General features: G+C 42.4%; 1 protein-coding gene across 2 annotated transcripts; it reads right to left on the reverse strand.

Annotated features, from left to right (window-relative positions):
* Nucleotides 1-4,350: 4,350 nt before the first annotated feature.
* LOC132869176 (uncharacterized) lies at nt 4,351-18,736 on the reverse strand. 2 transcript variants are annotated; one of them, XM_060902510.1, is made up of 5 exons: nt 18,658-18,736; nt 17,561-17,619; nt 8,616-8,933; nt 4,845-5,159; nt 4,351-4,532 (listed from the first exon to the last, which is right to left on the reverse strand). In XM_060902510.1, exons 2-5 carry the CDS (start codon nt 17,595-17,597, stop codon nt 4,393-4,395), a joined length of 810 nt encoding a protein of 269 aa, XP_060758493.1. In that variant the 5' UTR covers nt 17,598-17,619; nt 18,658-18,736; the 3' UTR covers nt 4,351-4,392. The 2 variants fall into 2 exon arrangements, with proteins under 2 accessions (XP_060758493.1, XP_060758492.1); XM_060902509.1 differs by lacking the exons at nt 17,561-17,619; nt 18,658-18,736 and having other exon boundaries at nt 8,616-9,090.
* Nucleotides 18,737-21,187: the final 2,451 nt, after the last annotated feature.

Raw genomic sequence — 21,187 nt, forward strand, 5'->3', positions numbered from 1 at the left:
GATTTTTTTTTTTTTGGGGGGGGGGGATTGGAGTGTCTGAATAATTTCATCAAAGTAAGTTCTGTATTAAAATTACTAAATGAGCAAATGCCGTTACAGTCCATGAAACATAGGAAGTATGAGAAGAAAACAGTAAATCAGAAAGCTGCGCAAACGTGCGCAGCTTTCTGATTTACTGTTTTTCAGACAAACATACATATTTACAACCCTGTCATTATCTGGAACTGAGTTTAGATTTCGAACATTCTTACGATAAAACGTCCTGCATAGTCTCTTTATGATAAATGTCTTAATGCCATTTACCCGTGAGGTTATCAAGTAGAAGACATTCTTCTTCGGAACCTTCCAGAGGTATAGTTGGGATACCCATCCCGCAACAAAATATTTATAAGCTTCCAGGCTCTTGTAAGCTTTGAGGGCTTTGCCAGTGTAACACAATTCACGATTAACAAGAAAATTGTAAATGTCGTGGTAGGCCAGATCGGGCAAATCGCCGGCACCGCAGCTCCGAATTTCCCTGAACAAGGATTGCGGCAAGTTGCACGGATCTGCAATCCCCAACCTGGAACACTTTTCCACGTAACGCTGCCTTACATCACCTTCAAGATGCTGAACAAACTTAGACAAGTTATCACGCGATGTAGATGGGGTATTTTCCGAATTTTCTTGGGGATTACTCCCTGGATCCATTATGCTCGCGCAAGGTAAGCAATCCTGAAGCCGTCCAATATGGCGGAGTAAACACGGACGGATCACGTGACTGCACATCCTCTATAGACTGTGGGCAACACTGTGGGCAGCACAGTGGTGTAGTGGTTAGCACTGTCGCCTCACAGCAAGAAGGTTCTGGCTTCGAGCCCAGTGGCTGACGGAGGTCTTTCTGTGTCGAGTTTGCATGTTCTCCTCGTGTCTATGTGGGTTTCCTCCCACAGTCCACAGACATGCGTTTAGGTTAATGTGGGGCAGCCTTGGGCTGAAGTGCTCTTGATCAAGGCGCCTAACCCCCAACTGCACTGGAGCATTGCTGCCCACTGCTCTGGGTATGTGTGTGTGTGTGCTCATTGCTCACTTGCGTGTGTGCATGGGTTAAATGCGGAGGATGAATTTCACTGTGCTTGAGTGTGCTTCTAATTCTAACTCGATGGTGCTGAGGATTTTACCCCAAATCACATATAACGCTGCATTTGACTTTCATTCGGAAGTGGGAAGTCGGAGCACGGAATGACGTTATTTTCAACCTTCATGCGTTTCGGGGGAAAACAGCATAGCATAAACTGTCTTTATTGAACATGTATACTGCAGAACTCATTTCATGGTAAAATCAGCCATGTTGATTTCACATCACTCCATGAACTCGGGGTTGAGTTCACGAGTCGGAATTTTGACTCCAATTTTTTATAACAAAGGATTCAAGTATTTTTCACCATTGTATGCAATTGTAGGTATCATGCCGCCATCTTGTGTCAGAACTACAATTCCCAGGCAACTTCCGCGTGACCTACGTCACGCGTGGGCGGGATCATCTACGTCTGTCCGCCTTGCGCGCATAAGTCCAAGCGGAAGCTCCGCCATTTTGTCTCTCGCGTCCGGATTTCAAGGAGTCTAGACGCACCAAAGAGATGCTCGCCACCCAAAAAGACGTCTTCTTTCTTGCAAGATCCATCACTCAGCGCGATTTTCTTTCTTACCCTTGGCAAAGGTAAACTCTAGAGTCGCGCGATCTTTAAACTCAACCTGAGTTACAACCGGTTTACTTGTATTAGAAGTGAGGTCACAACTGCAGCCCAGGCAGTTAAAAGTTAAGAAGCGATTGAATCCTTTTTAACTCAAAAGCGCTGTGCATCTTATTCTGATCAGAGACTTTTCCTCACGAACGCTGAGGTTCGGACCAAGAATCCTCTGCTTTCTACGGGAACCACCCAAGTGCTCCGCTGGACCCGAAAGTTTTCTACGCCTCCATCACGAGCGGCTCACGTGCTCCCACGGCGAGGCCCGAAACTACACCGGCGAATAGTTCTTCATATCTTGCTAAAGGCAGGATTAAGTAAGATTTTGGCATTTGGGCATAATTAAGATAGTCTTAGGAATTTGCTTTTACTGAAATAGTGTGATTTTAAACCCAGGTTTATCTGTTACACTGTTAGACACGCAGCGTGTTGATTTATTTTGGTTCTGTGTTCTCTCAATTGTTTAATAGATAGGCTGTGCATGCTCCTTCTCTCTCTCTTATTCTGACTAACACTAATTTCCTTATCATACATTTTGACCTTATCAAGGTTTCAGTGAGTTTGGTAATGTTATGAGTGTGGAATCTTTTTGTTACTGAGAAAACACGTGCTTAACAGGCCTGACCAGGCCTGATACACTTTAGATAGCTTCCCTTTGTCTTTAGCTACCTCGTGCTCAGTAGGCCTCACCAGGCCTAACAAACACTTTAGCTAGGCCATAGGGCCTTTCACAAACACATACTAGCAACACAAGGCTAATCTAGGCCTCCACCACGTGTAGTTAGCTACACGAGGCTAAACACATGGTCAAGTCCTTCATACACACACACAAGCACACATTAGCAACAGAGCTAATCCTTTGTTCTATTTAGATAACATTCTTTTGTTTTAGCTAGCAACAAGCTAGGCCATACACACATGTATATACACACCTCACTGCTTGTATATATTGATTTATTATTTTTATCTTTGTTATAATAAATTCATTTATTAAACAAACTGTGTTTATTTGTGTGAACGATATATGAAGTCCCCAATCTCTCGAAGAATTCAAAAAGGTGCATATAAGTTATGTAATATGGTAAGTGATCGTAATAATTTGGAAATATACCATAATTTAGCTGTTTGGTAATTTATTATTAAGCACCAGGATTAATGGTATGATTCATTGGTATGATTCACTAAATGATTCATTGGTATGATTCACTAAACGATTCACTGAACGATTCACTAAATGATTCACTAAACGATTCACTGAATGATTCACTTCAAATGAGACTGATTCTATGGTATGATTCAATTCAAAGGAGTCAAAGTAAACAATTCAATAGGATTGATTCATTTTAATTATTAACCTTCAAATTTAATGAGACTGATTTAATGAGATTGATCACTTAATTTCAATAATTAACTGATTGCACCCACACAATGTTATTGTACATGATGGAAAGAAGATTGCACTTATTTCGAATTGCTTACAGTATTTCTACATGCTCCATCAAGATGAACATCTCATCTCATCTCATTATCTCTAGCCGCTTTATCCTGTTCTACAGGGTCGCAGGCAAGCTGGAGCCTATCCCAGCTGACTACGGGCAAAAGGCGGGGTACACCCTGGACAAGTCGCCAGGTCATCACAGGGCTGACACATAGACACAGACAACCATTCACACTCACATTCACACCTACGGTCAATTTAGAGTCACCGGTTAACCTAACCTGCATGTCTTTGGACTGTGGGGGAAACCGGAGCACCCGGAGGAAACCCACGCGGACACGGGGAGAACATGCAAACTCCGCACAGAAAGGCCCTCGCCAACCACGGGGCTCGAACCCAGACCTTCTTCCTGTGAGGCAACAGCGCGAACCACTACACCACCGTGCTGCCCCCCTGAGACTCAAAATTAAAAATAAATAAATCAGTAACAACATATGTATTGCGCTTGGAAAGATAAAGAATATCCTCTACAAAACATTCTTTTATCACAGCGGTACTCAGACTATTGCAGGGGGACACTGGCGAGACAGAAAATACTAACAGAAAATAAAAACAACCCACTTGACTGGATTTAATGTATTAATATTTTCTGTCTCGTCAGTGTCCCCATGCAGTAGTCTGAGTACCGCCGTGATAAAAGAATGTTTAATGTTTCATTTGCAGCAGAATATGTGCCACATCTCTGTCTACCAACGATGAACTGTTTATGGACTGGAATAAATCAAACAAGAGGTTTCATTTTAGGGTGGCACGGTGGTGTAGTGGTTAGCGCTGTCGCCTCACAGCAAGAAGGTCCGGGTTCGAGCCCCGTGGCCGGCGAGGGCCTTTCTGTGCGGAGTTTGCATGTTCTCCGCGTGTCCGCGTGGGTTTCCTCCGGGTGCTCCGGTTTCCCCCACAGTCCAAAGACATGCAGGGTTAACTGGTGGCTCTAAATTGACCGTAGGTGTGAATGTGAATGGTTGTCTGTGTCTATGTGTCAGCCCTGTGATGACCTGGCGACTTGTCCAGGGTGTACCCCGCCTTTCGCCCGTAGTCAGCTGGGATAAGCTCCAGCTTGCCTGCGACCCTGTAGAACAGGATAAAGCGGCTAGAGATAATGAGATGAGATGAGGTTTTATTTTAATGCTGTCCTGTGTATTAAAATCCGGATCTGGAATCAGTGCAGTCCTAAGAGTCTACGGATTTCCCACAACATCTTCTCGTAATGTTAACGATTAGTCCGATGACGCCGACAAAGACGATCGATCCGAGTAATCCGCGCAGTATTAAAACTTCATAACTGTCGGTGGTTGATAACTGTTGTCGCCCTGGTGAAACAAAGAATAACTTGATTATTTATTCAGAAATTTCCAAAGATGTAGGCTGAGAAACTGTGGAACTGTCAACACGAAAAGGCGTCTCTGTGTCAGTTTATCCTTTACACGCTACCTGACATGCATGGAGACTGACTGTACATCAGGACGTCAGTATAAACAGGACAAAACGGGACGGCATTTTCAAATAAAAACTCAAACTACACTGGAACATTCGCTCAGCAGCTCACACTAACTATGAACAAATCCATTCCCTTTCAATTTCCAAAGCTTTTCCAAGGTAACATTAGAATAAGGGATACTTACGTTCTACCTTCAGTAAAACAGCGTTTGGGTATCCGTCCTGCGACTCATCATGGAGGAGACACTGATATAATCCTGCATCAGACAGGTCAACTGAAGCGATGTGAAGACTGAGATGTCCATCTTGAAATCCTTTTCCTGACATCGTCAATCTGCTTTCTGACGCGTCAGCCGTCGTCACCGATCCGTTTGCATGATTGTACAGCAGAACCTTTTGTCCAGCTTTCATCCATGTGACATCTTGAACATTGTGCCGAGTGTCTCCGTAGCACGGCAGCGTGACATTCTCCCTCTCGAAAACCTTTATAACTGTCGGCACTGTCAAGCAGAAACAATTTTAGCTTTACTAGAGCGGCGGCTACAATTATCGACACCTTAACAGATCTTCTGGCTGTTGCAAAAGTAGAAAAGACTTTTTGCGCACGAATAATTACTCAAACTTCCACTGGGGAAAAAAAAAAAAAGAGTTGATTCCTGATTACTTAGTGTATCAGATCATATGACACCGTTCCACAATTATCAATACTTTTGTCCACAGTTATTGAACCGTTCCGCAATTATCGACATCCAGATGATTATTTATAAAAAAATAAATAAAAAAATCAGTCTGTGGCATTAAGGTAACAAAACAGTTTTATTTCAAATTTGTTTGACACAGACTTATATTTAGTACAAAATATATTTTATAGAACGACATCAAGGGTGGCACAGTGGTGTAGTGGTTAGCGCTGTCGCCTCACAGCAAGAAGGTCCGGGTTCGAGCCCCGGCGAGGGCCTTTCTGTGTGGAGTTTGCATGTTCTCCGCGTGGGTTTCCTCCGGGTGCTCCGGTTTCCCCCACAGTCCAAAGACATGCAGGTTAGGTTAACTGGTGACTCTAAATTGACCGTAGGTGTGAATGTGAGTGTGAATGGTTGTCTGTGTCTATGTGTCAGCCCTGTGATGACCTGGCGACTTGTCCAGGGTGTACCCCGCCTTTCGCCCATAGTCAGCTGGGATAGGCTCCAGCTTGCCTGCGACCCTGTAGAACAGGATAAAGCGGCTAGAGATAATGAGATGAGAACGACATCAACGTCGGTGTTTACGTAAATGAGGAAGTAATTCTAATGTTTGGAACAAATGAACTGATAACGTTGAACCTGTGTCAGAAAATCTTTTTGTTCCACTTTCTAAGTATTTCCATAGATCACGTTTTGTTAATCATTTGTTGTTGTTTGTATTAATTTCTAGTTAGGCAATTGACATTATAACCGCATGAAAATCCAGGTCAAAGGTCGCACGTCATTCCTCGAACCAAAATATTAAATGTCCATTGATATTGTAATATGTGGTCGATATTTACAATAAACTGCAAAAAATATAATAATAATATTTTCTGAATGGAATTGAAAAATCTGAATATTTCAAGCATGTAATTTTTTATATGCTCGGAATTTAATTCCGCTCTAATTCTATTTATTGCACTAGGATTCCAAATACTCGATAAACATTCCATTCTGTTATGGATCAGAAAAAAAAATTATCATAAATCACGGCACTTTTATTATTATTTTTTTTTTAAGTACTTCATCTACTTCAACAATGTTACACAAAGATCGATCCATAACAGTGGTAAATGTCCCTTAATTCCACAGGGTGTCGATAATGGTGGACACCGGTGAAAGTGATAGCGCTTATCGACACCTCACGTGACTTCTCAAATGCGTGTTTAGATACAAAATGCCGACTGTCAAATGAAAGAGTAAGAAACAAAGTAGGTTTCGACAAGAAGATCATGAAATATCAGTGAATTTGATCAGTAAAAACATGTCCGTGATCTTTCCACCATGCTTACTTGCGATGATGACGTCCGGGTTTTCCTCAAATTGCTGATCGTGCGAAAAAACTTCCATCTCAGGTAACGAGCTGCGTCGTCAGACGACGAGATCAAAGGGCGAGGTGGGTCTTCCGGTTGATTATTAACCGATAATACAGTGGTGCTTGAAAGTTTGTGAACCCTTTAGAATTTTCTATATTTCTGCATAAATATGACCTAAAACATCATCAGAGTTTCACACAAGTCCTGAAAGTAGATAAAGAGAACCCAGTTAAACAAATGAGACAAAAATATTATACTTGGTCATTTATTTATTGAGGAAAATGATCCAATATTACATATCTGTGAGTGGCAAAAGTATGTGAACCTCTAGGATTAGCAGTTAATTTGAAGGTGAAATCAGAGTCAGGTGTTTTCAATCAATGGGATGACAATCAGGTGTGAGTGGGCACCCTGTTTTATTTAAAGAACAGGGATCTATCAAAGTCTGATCTTCACAACACGTTTGTGGAAGTGTATCATGGCACGAACAAAGGAGATTTCTGAGGACCTCGGAAAAAGCGTTGTTGATGCTCATCAGGCTGGAAAAAGTTACAAAACCATCTCTAAAGAGTTTGGACTCCACCAATCCACAATCAGACAGATTGTGTACAAATGGAGAAAATTCAAGACCATTGTTACCCTCCCCAGGAGTGGTCGACCAACAAAGATCACTCCAAGAGCAATAGTTGGCGAGGTCACAAAGGACCCAAGGGTAACTTCTAAGCAACTGAAGGCCTCTCTCACATTGGCTAATGTTAATGATCATGAGTCCACCATCAGGAGAACACTGAACAACAATGGTGTGCATAGCAGGGTTGCAAGGAGAAAGCCACTGCTCTCCAAAAAGAACATTGCTGCTCATCTGCAGTTTGCTAAAGACCATGTGGACAAGCCAGAAGGCTATTGGAAAAATGTTTTGTGGACGGATGAGACCAAAATAGAACTTTTTGGTTTAAATGAGAAGCGTTATGTTTGGAGAAAGGAAAACACTGCATTCCAGCATAAAAACCTTATCCCATATGTGAAACATGGTGGTGGTAGTATCATGGTTTGGGCCTGTTTTACTGCATCTGGGCCAGGACGGCTTGCCATCATTGATGGAACAATGAATTCTGAATTATACCAGCGAATTCTAAAGGAAAATGTCAGGACATCTGTCCATGAACTGAATATCAAGAGAAGGTGGGTCATGCAGCAAGACAACGACCCTAAGCACACAAGTCGTTCTACCAAAGAACGGTTCAAGAAGAATAAAGTTAATGTTTTGGAATGGCCAAGTCAAAGTCCTGACCTTAATCCAATGGAAATGTTGTGGAAGGACCTGAAGCGAGCAGTTCATGTGAGGAAACCCACCAACATCCCAGAGTTGAAGCTGTTCTGGACAGAGGAACGGGCTAAAATTCCCCCAAGCCGGTGTGCAGGACTGATCAACAGTTATCAGAAACGTTTAGTTGCAGTTATTGCTGCACAAGGGGGTCACACCAGATACTGAAAGCGAAGGTTCACATACTTTTGCCACTGACATATGTAATATTGGATCATTTTCCTCAATAAATAAATGGCTATGTATAATATTCTTGTCTCATTTGTTTAACTGGGTTCTCTTTATCTACTTTTAGGACTTGTGTGAAACTCTGATGATGTTTTAGGTCATATTTATGCAGAAATATAGAAAATTCAAAAGGGTTCACAAACTTTCAAGCACCACTGTAGGTGTGGTAACTGAAACTCACCTTTGTAAAATTGTTTTTATTGGTAAATCTGGAAAGGTGTCGATAATTATGGACTGTCGATAATTGTAGCCGCTGCTCTATTGTGCTTTTCTGTCCGAGCTGCCTACACCTGTGTGGCTTATCAGACTTTACTACAGACATGATAAGAATGACAATTTTCTGTTCATGACATCAGGCACACTTACCGATCACTTTCAGTTTTACTTCAGTCGCTGATTTTCCATTACAGATGCACCTGTAGGAGCCTGCGTGATTGTAGGTGACTGAGTTGATCGTCAGGGAGACGTCTCCTTTGCTGGCATTTCCTGACAGAGAAAATCCTTTTTCAAAATGCCATTCGTTGTGGCACATCTTGCTTTCAGCAATGGTAGCTTTGCTGGGAATGAAGAGGATCCACTGAACCACCGGACATTTTCCAGAGCAGGTACACGGAAAGGTCCCGGGCTCACTTACGATGATCTGTCTGAATAGGAAGGCTTGGCACTGTAGCATGAACAGGGAAACTAACAGATAGGAGAACAAATTAGAATAGATATTTTGAACATGTGACACAATCGAGTCAAACAAAGTTCCTGGCCATAACCGATAGCGTTTTTCATTTACTCCTTTGGAAACCATCTGGACACAATATGGCAAACACGTCACACTTTCAAATTTATTGAGAACTTGTGCCCCGATAACCCCCCAGCGTGACCATGGTTGCGACATGCCCCAATACACAATCCTCCTCGGTATTCTTTTCCTACAAGTTACGACACGGAAAAATCCCAAAAGCTATAATTCATGAACGGGCCACTCCACGTGCAATCTGTCAGTCTCCGTTTGATCACAAAACAGTAAAGGTTTCCCGAATCAACATGTCCATCCATTATCCGTAACCGCTTATCCTGTGCAGGGTCGCAGGCAAGCTGGAGCCTATCCCAGCTGACTATGGGCGACAGGCAGGGTACACCCTGGACAAGTGGCCAGATCATCGTTTGGCTGACACATAGACATGGACAACCATTCACACCGACGGTCAATTTAGAGCCACCAATTAGCCTAACCGCATGTCTTTGAAATGTAGGGGAAACCGGAGGAAACCCACACAGACATGGGGAGAACATGCACACTCCGCAAAGAAAGGCCCTGGTTCTGGGCTTGAACCCAGAACCTTCTTGCTGTGAGGCAACAGTGCTAACCACTACACCACCGTGCTGCCCTAATCAACACGGCAACAACTTCAAATCAATATTAGTGTCCCCTGCTGCCGATTTTCTGAATCGAGCCAAAAAGTTCATCTCTCAGCTATCTTTGGAGTTAAAGAATCTGGTCTCGTACTGTCTAGCTGTCAATATAGCATGATTACATTTATATCTCTTCTAGCATGCAGACTGATTTTACTGAACTGGAAGCAGGCTCGACCCCCGACTCACTCTGCCCTTTTGAAAGATGTTATGCAACATCTACCAGTTAGAAAAAATTAATTCTCATTGAGAGGGTGTGAAGATAAATTCCATCAAATCCGGAACCCTTTTATAGATCACTTCAACAGAAGTAAACCAGAACTTCCTGCAATTTAGCCTGATGTTAATATGAAGACAGCACTGAACTACTCGATATCCTCTTTTATTTCTGTCGCTTCTCATGGGTATTTTTTTCGTTTGTTTGTTTTTGTTTTCTTTGGTGTATATATGTGTCATTGATATACATCGGTATGTCAGATATGTCAAATACTGTGTGTATGTTAAACTCTGAAAACCCCAATAAAAATAAAAAATTTAAAAAAAAAAAAAAAAGTGTTAAAAAGTTCGTCTATTCCACCGGCGCCGCCACGATTGAAAATCACGTGATTGGCCAATTGGCCAAAGCTCAAAAAGGTGTTCATGAACCTGACGCACCGTGCTGTTTTACCTGTAGACTTTCCCACTGTCCGAAATCGCTCACTCGTTCACTACTCCCTTTTCACTTGATAGGGAATTACTAGATAGAGGACTATATAGTGAGCTCATTGAAAAAAAACACTTTCGGACACTGGTCAGTAGGGTGCATCAGTTGCCCTCACTTTCATAAAATCTGATGCATTTGTTTGGGTGTTCCTTTTCACCAATAAAGACATCCTGTAAAATTTTTTGACCATATTCACAAGTCTAGTGGTGGCACCATGAGGTTCATTTTTTGCCAAAAAACGCTTATTTTATGTTTTCGCATAAGGTTTGAATCACAATGTTGGACTCCATTTACTGATTTCTTGTGACCCAGAGATCATGTTAAGAACCTTTGCAAGGGATTGAGAAGCATTAATGTGATTCATAATACATTTGTATTGTTTAAAAGTAGTTGAACAATGATTCAATGAACAGCTAAAACTCAAACTGTGCTTGATAATATATTTAGAATATGTACTAAAAATGTGTATCTAAGATATTTGGTATACTCTATAAGGTGCCATAATGTTTCATGAAAAATGATCGAAATTTTGTCATAAAAGTCATAAAATAGCAGCTTTTTCCATAACTTTGAGCTCCTGGTGCCACCATTAAATTTTAGAATTTTGTCAAAATATTTTACCCAGTGTGTTTTCTTACCAAAAGGAACAAAAAAACAAAAAAATGCATCATGATCGGAGGAACTTTTCATTTTTAGGGGGCAACTAATGCACCCTACTGGTCGGTTGCGCTATTATTTACATCATTACTGTCACACAATTAAAACGTGGTGGGTTTTCAAAATGATAAATACGTGCATGCATTTTTGTGATAAATACATATTATATTGAGCGTATTTGTCACATTAATCAATCCAAAGTACTTTGTGTCTGCTGCATCTTTTGGTTCTTTTAAATCAAGGCTGAATACTTTCTTCGTTTCCGCTGCCTTTTATTCAATCAAATTTGAGGCTTTTGATTTGATTTCTTTCAGTGCGACCACAATGCACGATGGGACATATTGCTTGGTTAGTGACCATCGGTTGTCCACTACTTTTCGTGATGCGTTGTGGGATACTTTGAATGCACTATATCTCATCTCATCTCATTATCTCTAGCCGCTTTATCCTTCTACAGGGTCGCAGGCAAGCTGGAGCCTATCCCAGCTGACTACGGGCGAAAGGCGGGGTACACCCTGGACAAGTCGCCAGGTCATCACAGGGCTGACACAGACACAGACAACCATTCACATTCACACCTACGGTCAATTTAGAGTCACCAGTTAACCTAACCTGCATGTCTTTGGACTGTGGGGGAAACCGGAGCACCCGGAGGAAACCCACGCGGACACGGGGAGAACATGCAAACTCCGCACAGAAAGGCCCTCGCCGGCCCCGGGGCTCGAACCCAGGACCTTCTTGCTGTGAGGCGACAGCGCTAACCACTACACCACCGTGCCGCCCTGAATGCACTATATAGGGTGTAATAATCCTCACTATCGTTTCGGACAGCACTACAAAATGGCGTCCTCATTATATCTATATATGAGCAGGGGCCGATTTCGGACACAGGGTTTGTGTACTACTTGTTTAATTTCCAGCCCTTCCATACTATGACAATGTGTTGTGAGCCTTTAGTTCTGTTTTTGTGACTCATTTTGACACTTCACATTCAAAACATGGGGTGTGGCTTCTTGCAGATGAATTCAACGTAACTCACCTTTCAACCGATGATGATGAATTGCCCTTTATTGTCACTAGTCACAAGTACCAGCGAAATTAGCCATCAACCCGTCCATACACATACATACAATCAACACAGGGGGAGTAGACAGGACAGGAAGACAGGGATGAAAAATACAGTAGTAACATGAGGGGAGGGGAGGAGAGGAGAAAAAAGCAACCCCCACACTATGCCCCTAAAGGGAGTACAGTATGGGAACATTAAAAAAATACACCTCAGCACATAAGCACAAAAGTAACACAGTACACTTTTTCACATGACTCAAGACTCGAGGGGGAAGGGAATGAGGGAGAGGGCAGAGGTATGGGTAACCCAGCGCAAACAAGCAGCCCGGTCCTGCAGCCAGACGGCGCTTACCGACTTGTCATACTGGGGGTAAAACAGCGACTGCGGGAAGGGGGGGTAGGGATACAAGAGAATCTAACAGCAGTGACCTCTGGGAGAAAATTGTTTCCCCAGCAACGGCCTTGGCCAAGTCAGTGCGCAGCATGCAAACTCCGCACAGAAAGGTCCCTATCGGCCACCGGGCTCGAACCCAGAACCTTCTTGCTGTGAGGCAAGAGTGCTCACCACTACACCACAGTACCGCCCGGATCAACACATTGGCAACTTCAAATCAATATATAGTCAACTTGTCTTCTTAGTTGAAAAAAAAATCGTCCGTTTGGATCAATATTATCGACTTGAATTGAATAACGTTGAGCCGAGTAATCTTGACTGATTAATGATGAAAATAAGGTTGGTAAACTGGCCGTGGAGCCAGTCTACCAACCTTTTGTTTATGTAATACATGACTTCTAACATGGGAACCCCCAGCTTTGGGATTTTTCTGTCATCATACTTTGTCAGAAAAGAAGACCGAGGTGTATTGGGGCAGGAAGCAACTATGGCATGACATTTAAAAAAAATAAAATGTTAATTTTCCAAATCACCCATTTCCAAAACGCTCGTCTTACGTCTCTCCTGAAACCATGAACAGTTTCTGACCATCACAGGAGAACTGTGGTCACTTCAGGAAAGCAGATAAATAGGCTAATTTTATCGAAATAATATCATACAACAATGAAACTGAACATCCAGAATAGAGGTTTTCCTCAAAGTCAGGTCATGAGCACCTGAAGCACACGAGCAGCTTCATGAAGCTTTTCGAGTTGATGTGATTTCATGTGATTTAGTCCAGGGCTTTTCAAAGTGTGGGGTGCGCCCCCCCCTGGGGGGTGCAACGTGAGGAAAAATAAACCAGAATAAGTTACTACTGCGGACATTTAGCGAACTTCAGCTAGCCTTTACCAGAGACAAAATGGATCGATTTTTAGTACCTAAAGCTACAGTGAGTGAGGAGACAAAGTCTGGGCCAAGCAAAAAAAAAACAGACCCTCCAGGATGTTGCGATTTGCAACTTCAGCGCAAATTCAACTAATCCCCGCGAATTCAGGGCGGTGTTGCAATTATATCCAATCACCGCAACTTTCCCGCAAATTTGACCAATCGTTGGCGTCGTCTTGAGGTGACGTCGACAAACTACCTTCCGCCTTACTTCCGTGTATACGTTCAAGAGAAGCAGCATGCGTGCAGTGTTGTCAGATTGGGCGGTTTCGAGTGCATTTTGGCGGGTTTTGAACATATTTTGGACTGGAAACCGTCAGCAGTATCTGGCAACATTGCATGATGTGCGAGTCAGTGTTTATGTAGGCTTAAATTCTGTTACTGAAAGGGTGTTATGTTTACAGTGAAGGACTGTGTGCACTTTATTTTTTTTACTTAATACAAGAAATTAATGGATGCCAACATTTTTGCCAAAATGGTATTTTATTTTCCATTGTTTAGGCAGCTTCAGCATCATACTGTGAGATTCTGTTCAAATTGTTTTTTTTCTTCTATGAAGCCTGAGCCATTTATTTTATTAGTTTATAATTATTGTTTAATTTAGTCTTCAGGAGAGACTGCCTGCACACAGTACTAGTATTAATAGTTTTTTTTTCCTTACATGAAATCTGAGGCATTTATATTATATTTTAAGGTAACTTCATGTTGTGCTGTGAGGTTCTCTGCACTTTAACTTTTGAACCAACAGGTGCATTTGGATAAGTAAAGCCTATTTTTCTGCATTTTTGTAGTCCTGGTAATCTTTTATATTGATAAAGTTGTTTATAGGACCATTTCTCAGTGTCTTTTTTTTTTAATCAATAGTTTTTCAGTAATAACTTAATATTTAACATATCACTCAATTTTAATCACAAAAAAAGAAAATCGCAACAATTTCTTGCAACTTTCACTTCCTCCCGCAATGTAATCGCAACAAAAACCTAAAAAACACCACAACTTTCATCGCAATTCTTTTGGAAAACCCCCCACAACATCAGACATTTTAGCCCGCAACAATCACAAAAAAGGCCCGTGAAATCCTGGGGACTGGAAAAAGAAGGAAGTATGACCACGATTATTTAAAGTTTGGATTTTCATGGACTGGATCTGAAGATGCTCCACTGCCACAGTGTGTTGTCTGCCAAGAGGTGCTAGCTAACGATGCTATGAGTAGGGCTGCACAATATATCGAAAAAGTATCGATATCGCGATATCATAGTTTGCGATACACGTACCGCAAAAATTACTTAAATTTCGATAAAAGGCACATTTTTCTGTGCCGTCCAATCACATTTGAATGTCAACAAGCGCCGCGGGATAACTCCACCCCTATTGCAAAACAAGTAAAAGCCTTGTGGTGATGGCAGAAGCGGTAGCAAGTGTGGTGAGACAAACTTGTGTGAGGAGGAACTGGTTTCCAAAAAAAAAAAAATACACGTCTGCTATTTGGAAGTACTTTGGATTCAGGAGGGGTGACGTACTGCAAACTCAGGTACTTTGCAAGACATGTAAAACAGTGGTGGGGCGGCTCACTGGGACAAACACTGATGTACAGCAGCATAAAAACATAAAACCGCGCTCTCTCTCACTCTCTCTCACACACACACACACACACACACACACTACCTCTCACTCTCACACAACCGCTCTCTCACCCGCATGTGTTATTAACAGATTGTGTTTGAGTTTATGGTGAATCTGTGCCGCTCACCTTCATCTCCCGGGAGCCGCTGAAATTGCCATTTTGAATGCTTTATGTTAATGTAATGTAGTTTTCAGTTTTTTGTTTATTTCAACTTAAGACATTTTCTGCTGTGCTCACAAAAATTAAGAGATTTAAAGATGATTGATGGACACCATTGCAGGTGTAGCCATGTTTTTCCAATAAAAAATAATGTTGGAATGGAAGCAATGCATTGGGTGTTTTTTTAAATGCTAGATACAGGGCAGAACGGCGAGTAGAGGTAAGAAAAACATTATATATTTAATTATCGTGATACATATCGATATCGAGATATTCAGTCATGTTATCGAATATCGCATATTTTTCTGATATCGTGCAGCCCTAGCTATGAGATGTTTAAAATGTGTAAAACAAGAGGTTTTAAAAAGCACAGATGTTTAAAATGTGAAAGAAAAAAATAAAAATGTGTACAACAACCATTTTTTAAAAATACGAATGGAACATTAAGTATAGCAACAACAAAAATTGTGGGGGGGGACGCTGTTGTTTATTTGCTCTCCGAAGGGGGGGCTGACTCTCCCACACTTTGAAAACCCCTGATTTAGTCAACATTTATTTTTGAGTTCATTTGAATTCACAGTCATGCTACAAACTTTTCTGTGCAATAAGCATGATATCAGCACACATGGGCGCCGCCAGGGGGGGAAAGGTTAGAACAATTCTAGGGGCCCAGCACTGCCATGAGGCCCTTTAAGGGGCTGATAATATGCTTTTAATGATTTTAATAAGACTTTTGAAATAACAACAATGCAATATTCCATCTGGTAAAATGAGCTAATTGAACAAGGTTGTCTATTTTTTGAGTTCTTCAACATATTGTCATTTAACCCTCCCCCTTTTGCGAAATGGTACGGTCCAGTTCTGGTAGACGCGCGATGCGTTAAATCTGTGTGCTGATCAGTGCAACGCTGCTTGCTGCTGTGTCGCGGTGCAGCAGCCAGCCAGCCAGCAGTGGAGTGCGTACAGTCTATGATCGCTAAATATGAAGAGTGGCTGTCAAAAACGTAAAGAAAGGCAGCTGAAAGCTGAGAGGGACCGGAGAGGCAGGCAACTGGTCACTCAGTTTTTCCCAAAGAAAGGTAGCTATCGCTCACATGTGTGTTCAAAATATTAGCGAATGGTAAATGAACAGTATGAACGTGGTTGGATTAGCCTATCAAGAGAACACTTTTACAGTTTGTACAGTGACATTTTTTCCATTTTAATAACTGAACTGACTTGTGTGATAAACAAGATGAAATATTACGTTATGCTGGTGCTAATAACTAGTGCTAATAACCAGTTTCATAACTAATGGGATGCCCTAAATACGCACAGATTCAGCCTCAGGGGGACCTCCGCCCTACCAAACCACTGAATCCCCCTTTGGAGAAGGAGGTAAGCAGCAATACAACCCATAAATGCTTTAGGATTGAAGTTTTTAATGAGCGAGCGCCATATACAGTTTGCTAGATTAAAGTGTTGCTAATAACGGACACCAGTCAAGTGTTTGACATGGTTACGTGTGTGGAATGTTCACACGTTCTAAACCATTGGTTTCAAATTGAGGAGCTGGAGAAAGCGCAGCACACATAAAAGAGGGATAGAGGTTACAACATATGAAGAAATACATACGTAATTGATCAAATTGAAATGTCACTCCGTGTCACTTTGAAATAAATTTATAATAAGATGTTTCCTTGCGGCGGCACGGTGGTGTAGTGGTTAGCGCTGTCGCCTCACAGCAAGAAGGTCCTGGGTTCGAGCCCCGGGGCCGGCGAGGGCCTTTCTGTGTGGAGTTTGCATGTTCTCCCCGTGTCCGCGTGGGTTTCCTCCGGGTGCTCCGGTTTCCCCCACAGTCCAAAGACATGCAGGTTAGGTTAACTGGTGACTCTAAATTGACCGTAGGTGTGAATGTGAGTGTGAATGGTTGTCTGTGTCTATGTGTCAGCCCTGTGATGACCTGGCGACTTGTCCAGGGTGTACCCCGCCTTTCGCCCGTAGTCAGCTGGGATAGGCTCCAGCTTACCTGCGACCCTGTAGAAGGATAAAGCGGCTAGAGATAATGAGATGAGATGTTTCCTTGCAATTGTGACGAGGGTGGGCAAAGTTGGGGGGCCCAAAATTCTAATCTTTCATGGGGCCCAAAATTTCTGGCGGCGCCCCTGTCAGCACAGTCCGAACAGTTTCTGCAGGCTAAATATAGCGCGTGATCTTTTGTTTTTTTTTCGAGGAATTGTTCACTCAGACTCGCAGACGACCACGTGTGTTGAAAAGCTGGCACATCCCCACAACTCAAAGGTTTCACACTTCCTCCATGGCGACAATGACTTTCTGGTAATGTCTCACTGTAAGATGTGTGACAGGACAGAAGATAAAACAGTAACACTTACCAATTCCAGGAATGCCAAGGATTAAAACCGACTTCATGTTATTGTCTGAAAACACCAATCTGAGAAACAAACAACATTATTATCTCATCTCATCATCTCTAGCTGCTTTATCCTGTTCTACAGGGTCGCAGGCAAGCTGGAGCCTATCCCAGCTGACTACGGGCGAAAGGCGGGGTACACCCTGGACAAGTCGCCAGGTCATCACAGGGCTGATACATAGACACAGACAACCATTCACACTCACATTCACACCTACGGTCAATTTAGAGTCACCAGTTAACCTAACCTGCATGTCTTTGGACTGTGGGGGAAACTGGAGCACCCGGAGGAAACCCACGCAGACACGGGGAGAACATGCAAACTCCTTGCCGGCCATGGGGCTCGAACCCGGACCTTCTTGCTGTGAGACAACAGCGCTAACCACTACACCACCATACCGCCCCAACATTATTATTATTATTATTATTATTAATCTTTTTCACGGCGGCACGGTGGTGTAGTGGTTCGCGCTGTCGCCTCACAGCAAGAAGGTCCTGGGTTCGAGCCCCGGGGCCGGCGAGGGCCTTTCTGTGTGGAGTTTGCATGTTCTCCCCGTGTCCGCGTGGGTTTCCTCCGGGTGCTCCGGTTTCCCCCACAGTCCAAAGACATGCAGGTTAGGTTAACTGGTGACTCTAAATTGACCGTAGGTGTGAATGTGAGTGTGAATGGTTGTGTGTCTATGTGTCAGCCCTGTGATGACCTGGCGACTTGTCCAGGGTGTACCCCGCCTTTCGCCCGTAGTCAGCTGGGATAGGCTCCAGCTTGCCTGCGACCCTGTAGAAGGATAAAGCGGCTACAGATAATGAGATGAGATGAGATCTTTTTCACACGTGACATCAGCACCATTATACTTTCTCCTTTCAGCTTTATGGTTCGTGTTCAATGAGTTAATGGAGTGTTTCTTAAAGCACAGTAAAATATCGGTTTATTTTATTACATTACACAGAAAGATTCATAAATTAATAACAACACATTTACTTCACAGCAGCAAAGTGGCTGGCTGTACTTGTGAAGTGTTTAGACTATTTAACAAAAATTAATTAAAAAAAAAAACTTACCTGTGCAAATTTCTCAAAGAAAAAGTGGAGTGAACATGCAGGGCAGCGTGGTCGGATCAGAGTAGTACACAGATGAACAGTCACTGGTGATCCTCCCCAGTGCAAAATCACTCGCCGGCACGCAGCCAAAAAAAAAGGAAGAAGAAGAAGCAAGCGGAGGGTGGGTGAACGGAAGGAAGCGGAGCCCTTAAAAGGACATGTGCGAGTGAAAAAAAAAAACCTTGTCGCAGAAGCATGCAGAGGCCTTAAGGGTTTCTCGTGCGCACCTGAAACACGAGAAAAGTTTCAAGTGCGCACATGTCCTTTTAAGGGCTCCGCTTCCTTCCGTTCATCCTTCCTCCGCTTGCTTCTTCTTCCTTCTTTTTTGGCTGCGTGCCGGCAAGTGGTTTTGCACTGGGGAGGACATGGGGGGAGGATCACCAGTGACTGTTCATCTGTGTACTACTCTGAACCGACCACATCTGCCCTGCATGTGGTTCACTCCACTTTTTCTTTGAGAAATTTAGGGGTTTTTTTACTCGCACATGTCCTTTTAAGGGCTCGGTAAAAAAAAAAAAAAAAAAGCGGTTTGCTGCCAAAACAGAAAAAAAGAAAACACGGTATCGCGTGATAACGTGGAAAGTTTGTTCGAACAAGATATTTTTCACGTTATAATATTTTCACGTTATGACGTGAAACGTTTCATGTTATACCGTGATCATTTGGTTTCACGTTATCATGTGATGACTTTAAACTCATGTTTGAATCTACGGTTTGACTGAGGTGTGTGGAGAATAAACTGGGAAATATGGAGAATAATATTTCCCAGTTGGGAAATATGGGGAATGAACTGGGAATTATGGAGAATAAACTGGGTAGTATGGGGAATGAACTGGGAAGTATGGGGAATAAACTGGGAATTATGGAGAATAAACAGTAATATGGAGAATAAACTGGGTAATATGGGGAATAAACTACTGGGTAATATGGGGAATGAACTGGGAAGTATGGAGAATAAACTGGGAAATATGGGGAATAAACTGGGAAATATGGAGAATAAACTGGGTAGTATGGGGAATGAACTGGGTAATATGGGGAATGAACTGGGAAGTATGGGGAATAAACTGGGTAGTATGGGGAATAAACTACTGGGTAATATGGGGAATGAACTGGGAAGTATGGAGAATAAACTGGGAAATATGGAGAATAAACTGGGTAGTATGGGGAATGAACTGGGTAGTATGGGGAATGAACTGGGTAATATGGGGAATGAACTGGGAAGTATGGGGAATAAACTGGGTAGTATGGGGAATAAACTACTGGGTAATATGGGGAATGAACTGGGAAGTATGGAGAATAAACTGGGAAATATGGGGAATAAACTGGGAAATATGGAGAATAAACTGGGTAGTATGGGGAATGAACTGGGTAGTATGAGGAATGAACTACTGGGTAATATGGGGAATGAACTGGGAAGTATGGGGAATAAACTGGGTAGTATGGGGAATAAACTGGGAATTATGGAGAATAAACAGTAATATGGAGAATAAACTGGGTAAGATGGGGAATGAACTGGGAAGTATGGGGAATAAACTGGGTAGTATGGGGAATAAACTACTGGGTAATATGGGGAATGAACTGGGAAGTATGGGGAATAAACTGGGAATTATGGAGAATAAACTGAGTAATATGGAGAATAAACTGGGTAATATGGGGAATGAACTGGGAAGTATGGGGAATAAACTGGGTAGTATGGGGAATAAACTACTGGGTAATATGGGGAATGAACTGGGAAGTATGGAGAATAAACTGGGAAATATGGGGAATGAACTGGGAATTATGGAGAATAAACTGAGTAATATGGAGAATAAACTGGGTAATATGGGGAATGAACTGGGAAGTATGGGGAATAAACTGGGTAGTATGGGGAATAAACTACTGGGTAATATGGGGAATGAACTGGGAAGTATGGAGAATAAACTGGGAAATATGGGGAATAAACTGGGAAATATGGAGAATAAACTGGGTAGTATGGGGAATGAACTGGGTAATATGGGGAATGAACTGGGAAGTATGGGGAATAAACTGGGTAGTATGGGGAATAAACTACTGGGTAATATGGGGAATGAACTGGGAAGTATGGAGAATAAACTGGGAAATATGGAGAATAAACTGGGTAGTATGGGGAATGAACTGGGTAGTATGGGGAATGAACTGGGTAATATGGGGAATGAACTGGGAAGTATGGGGAATAAACTGGGTAGTATGGGGAATAAACTACTGGGTAATATGGGGAATGAACTGGGAAGTATGGAGAATAAACTGGGAAATATGGGGAATAAACTGGGAAATATGGAGAATAAACTGGGTAGTATGGGGAATGAACTGGGTAGTATGAGGAATGAACTACTGGGTAATATGGGGAATGAACTGGGAAGTATGGGGAATAAACTGGGTAGTATGGGGAATAAACTGGGAATTATGGAGAATAAACAGTAATATGGAGAATAAACTGGGTAAGATGGGGAATGAACTGGGAAGTATGGGGAAT

Source organism: Neoarius graeffei, chromosome 20 (assembly GCF_027579695.1).
Source record: "Neoarius graeffei isolate fNeoGra1 chromosome 20, fNeoGra1.pri, whole genome shotgun sequence".
Classification (NCBI taxonomy): Eukaryota; Metazoa; Chordata; class Actinopteri; order Siluriformes; family Ariidae; genus Neoarius; species Neoarius graeffei.

Bases quoted from the DNA above. Each gene is read 5' to 3' on its own strand.
- LOC132869176 (XM_060902509.1), bottom strand. From the start codon at position 9,048: ATGGTTTCCAAAGGAGTAAATGAAAAACGCTATCGGTTATGGCCAGGA. The intron at 5,160-8,615 runs GTAAGTGTGCCT...TCTGCTTGACAG, and splicing joins AGTAAAACTGAAAGTGATCG to TGCCGACAGTTATAAAGGTT. The intron at 4,533-4,844 runs GTAAGTATCCCT...TTGTTTCACCAG, and splicing joins TGTTTTACTGAAGGTAGAAC to GGCGACAACAGTTATCAACC.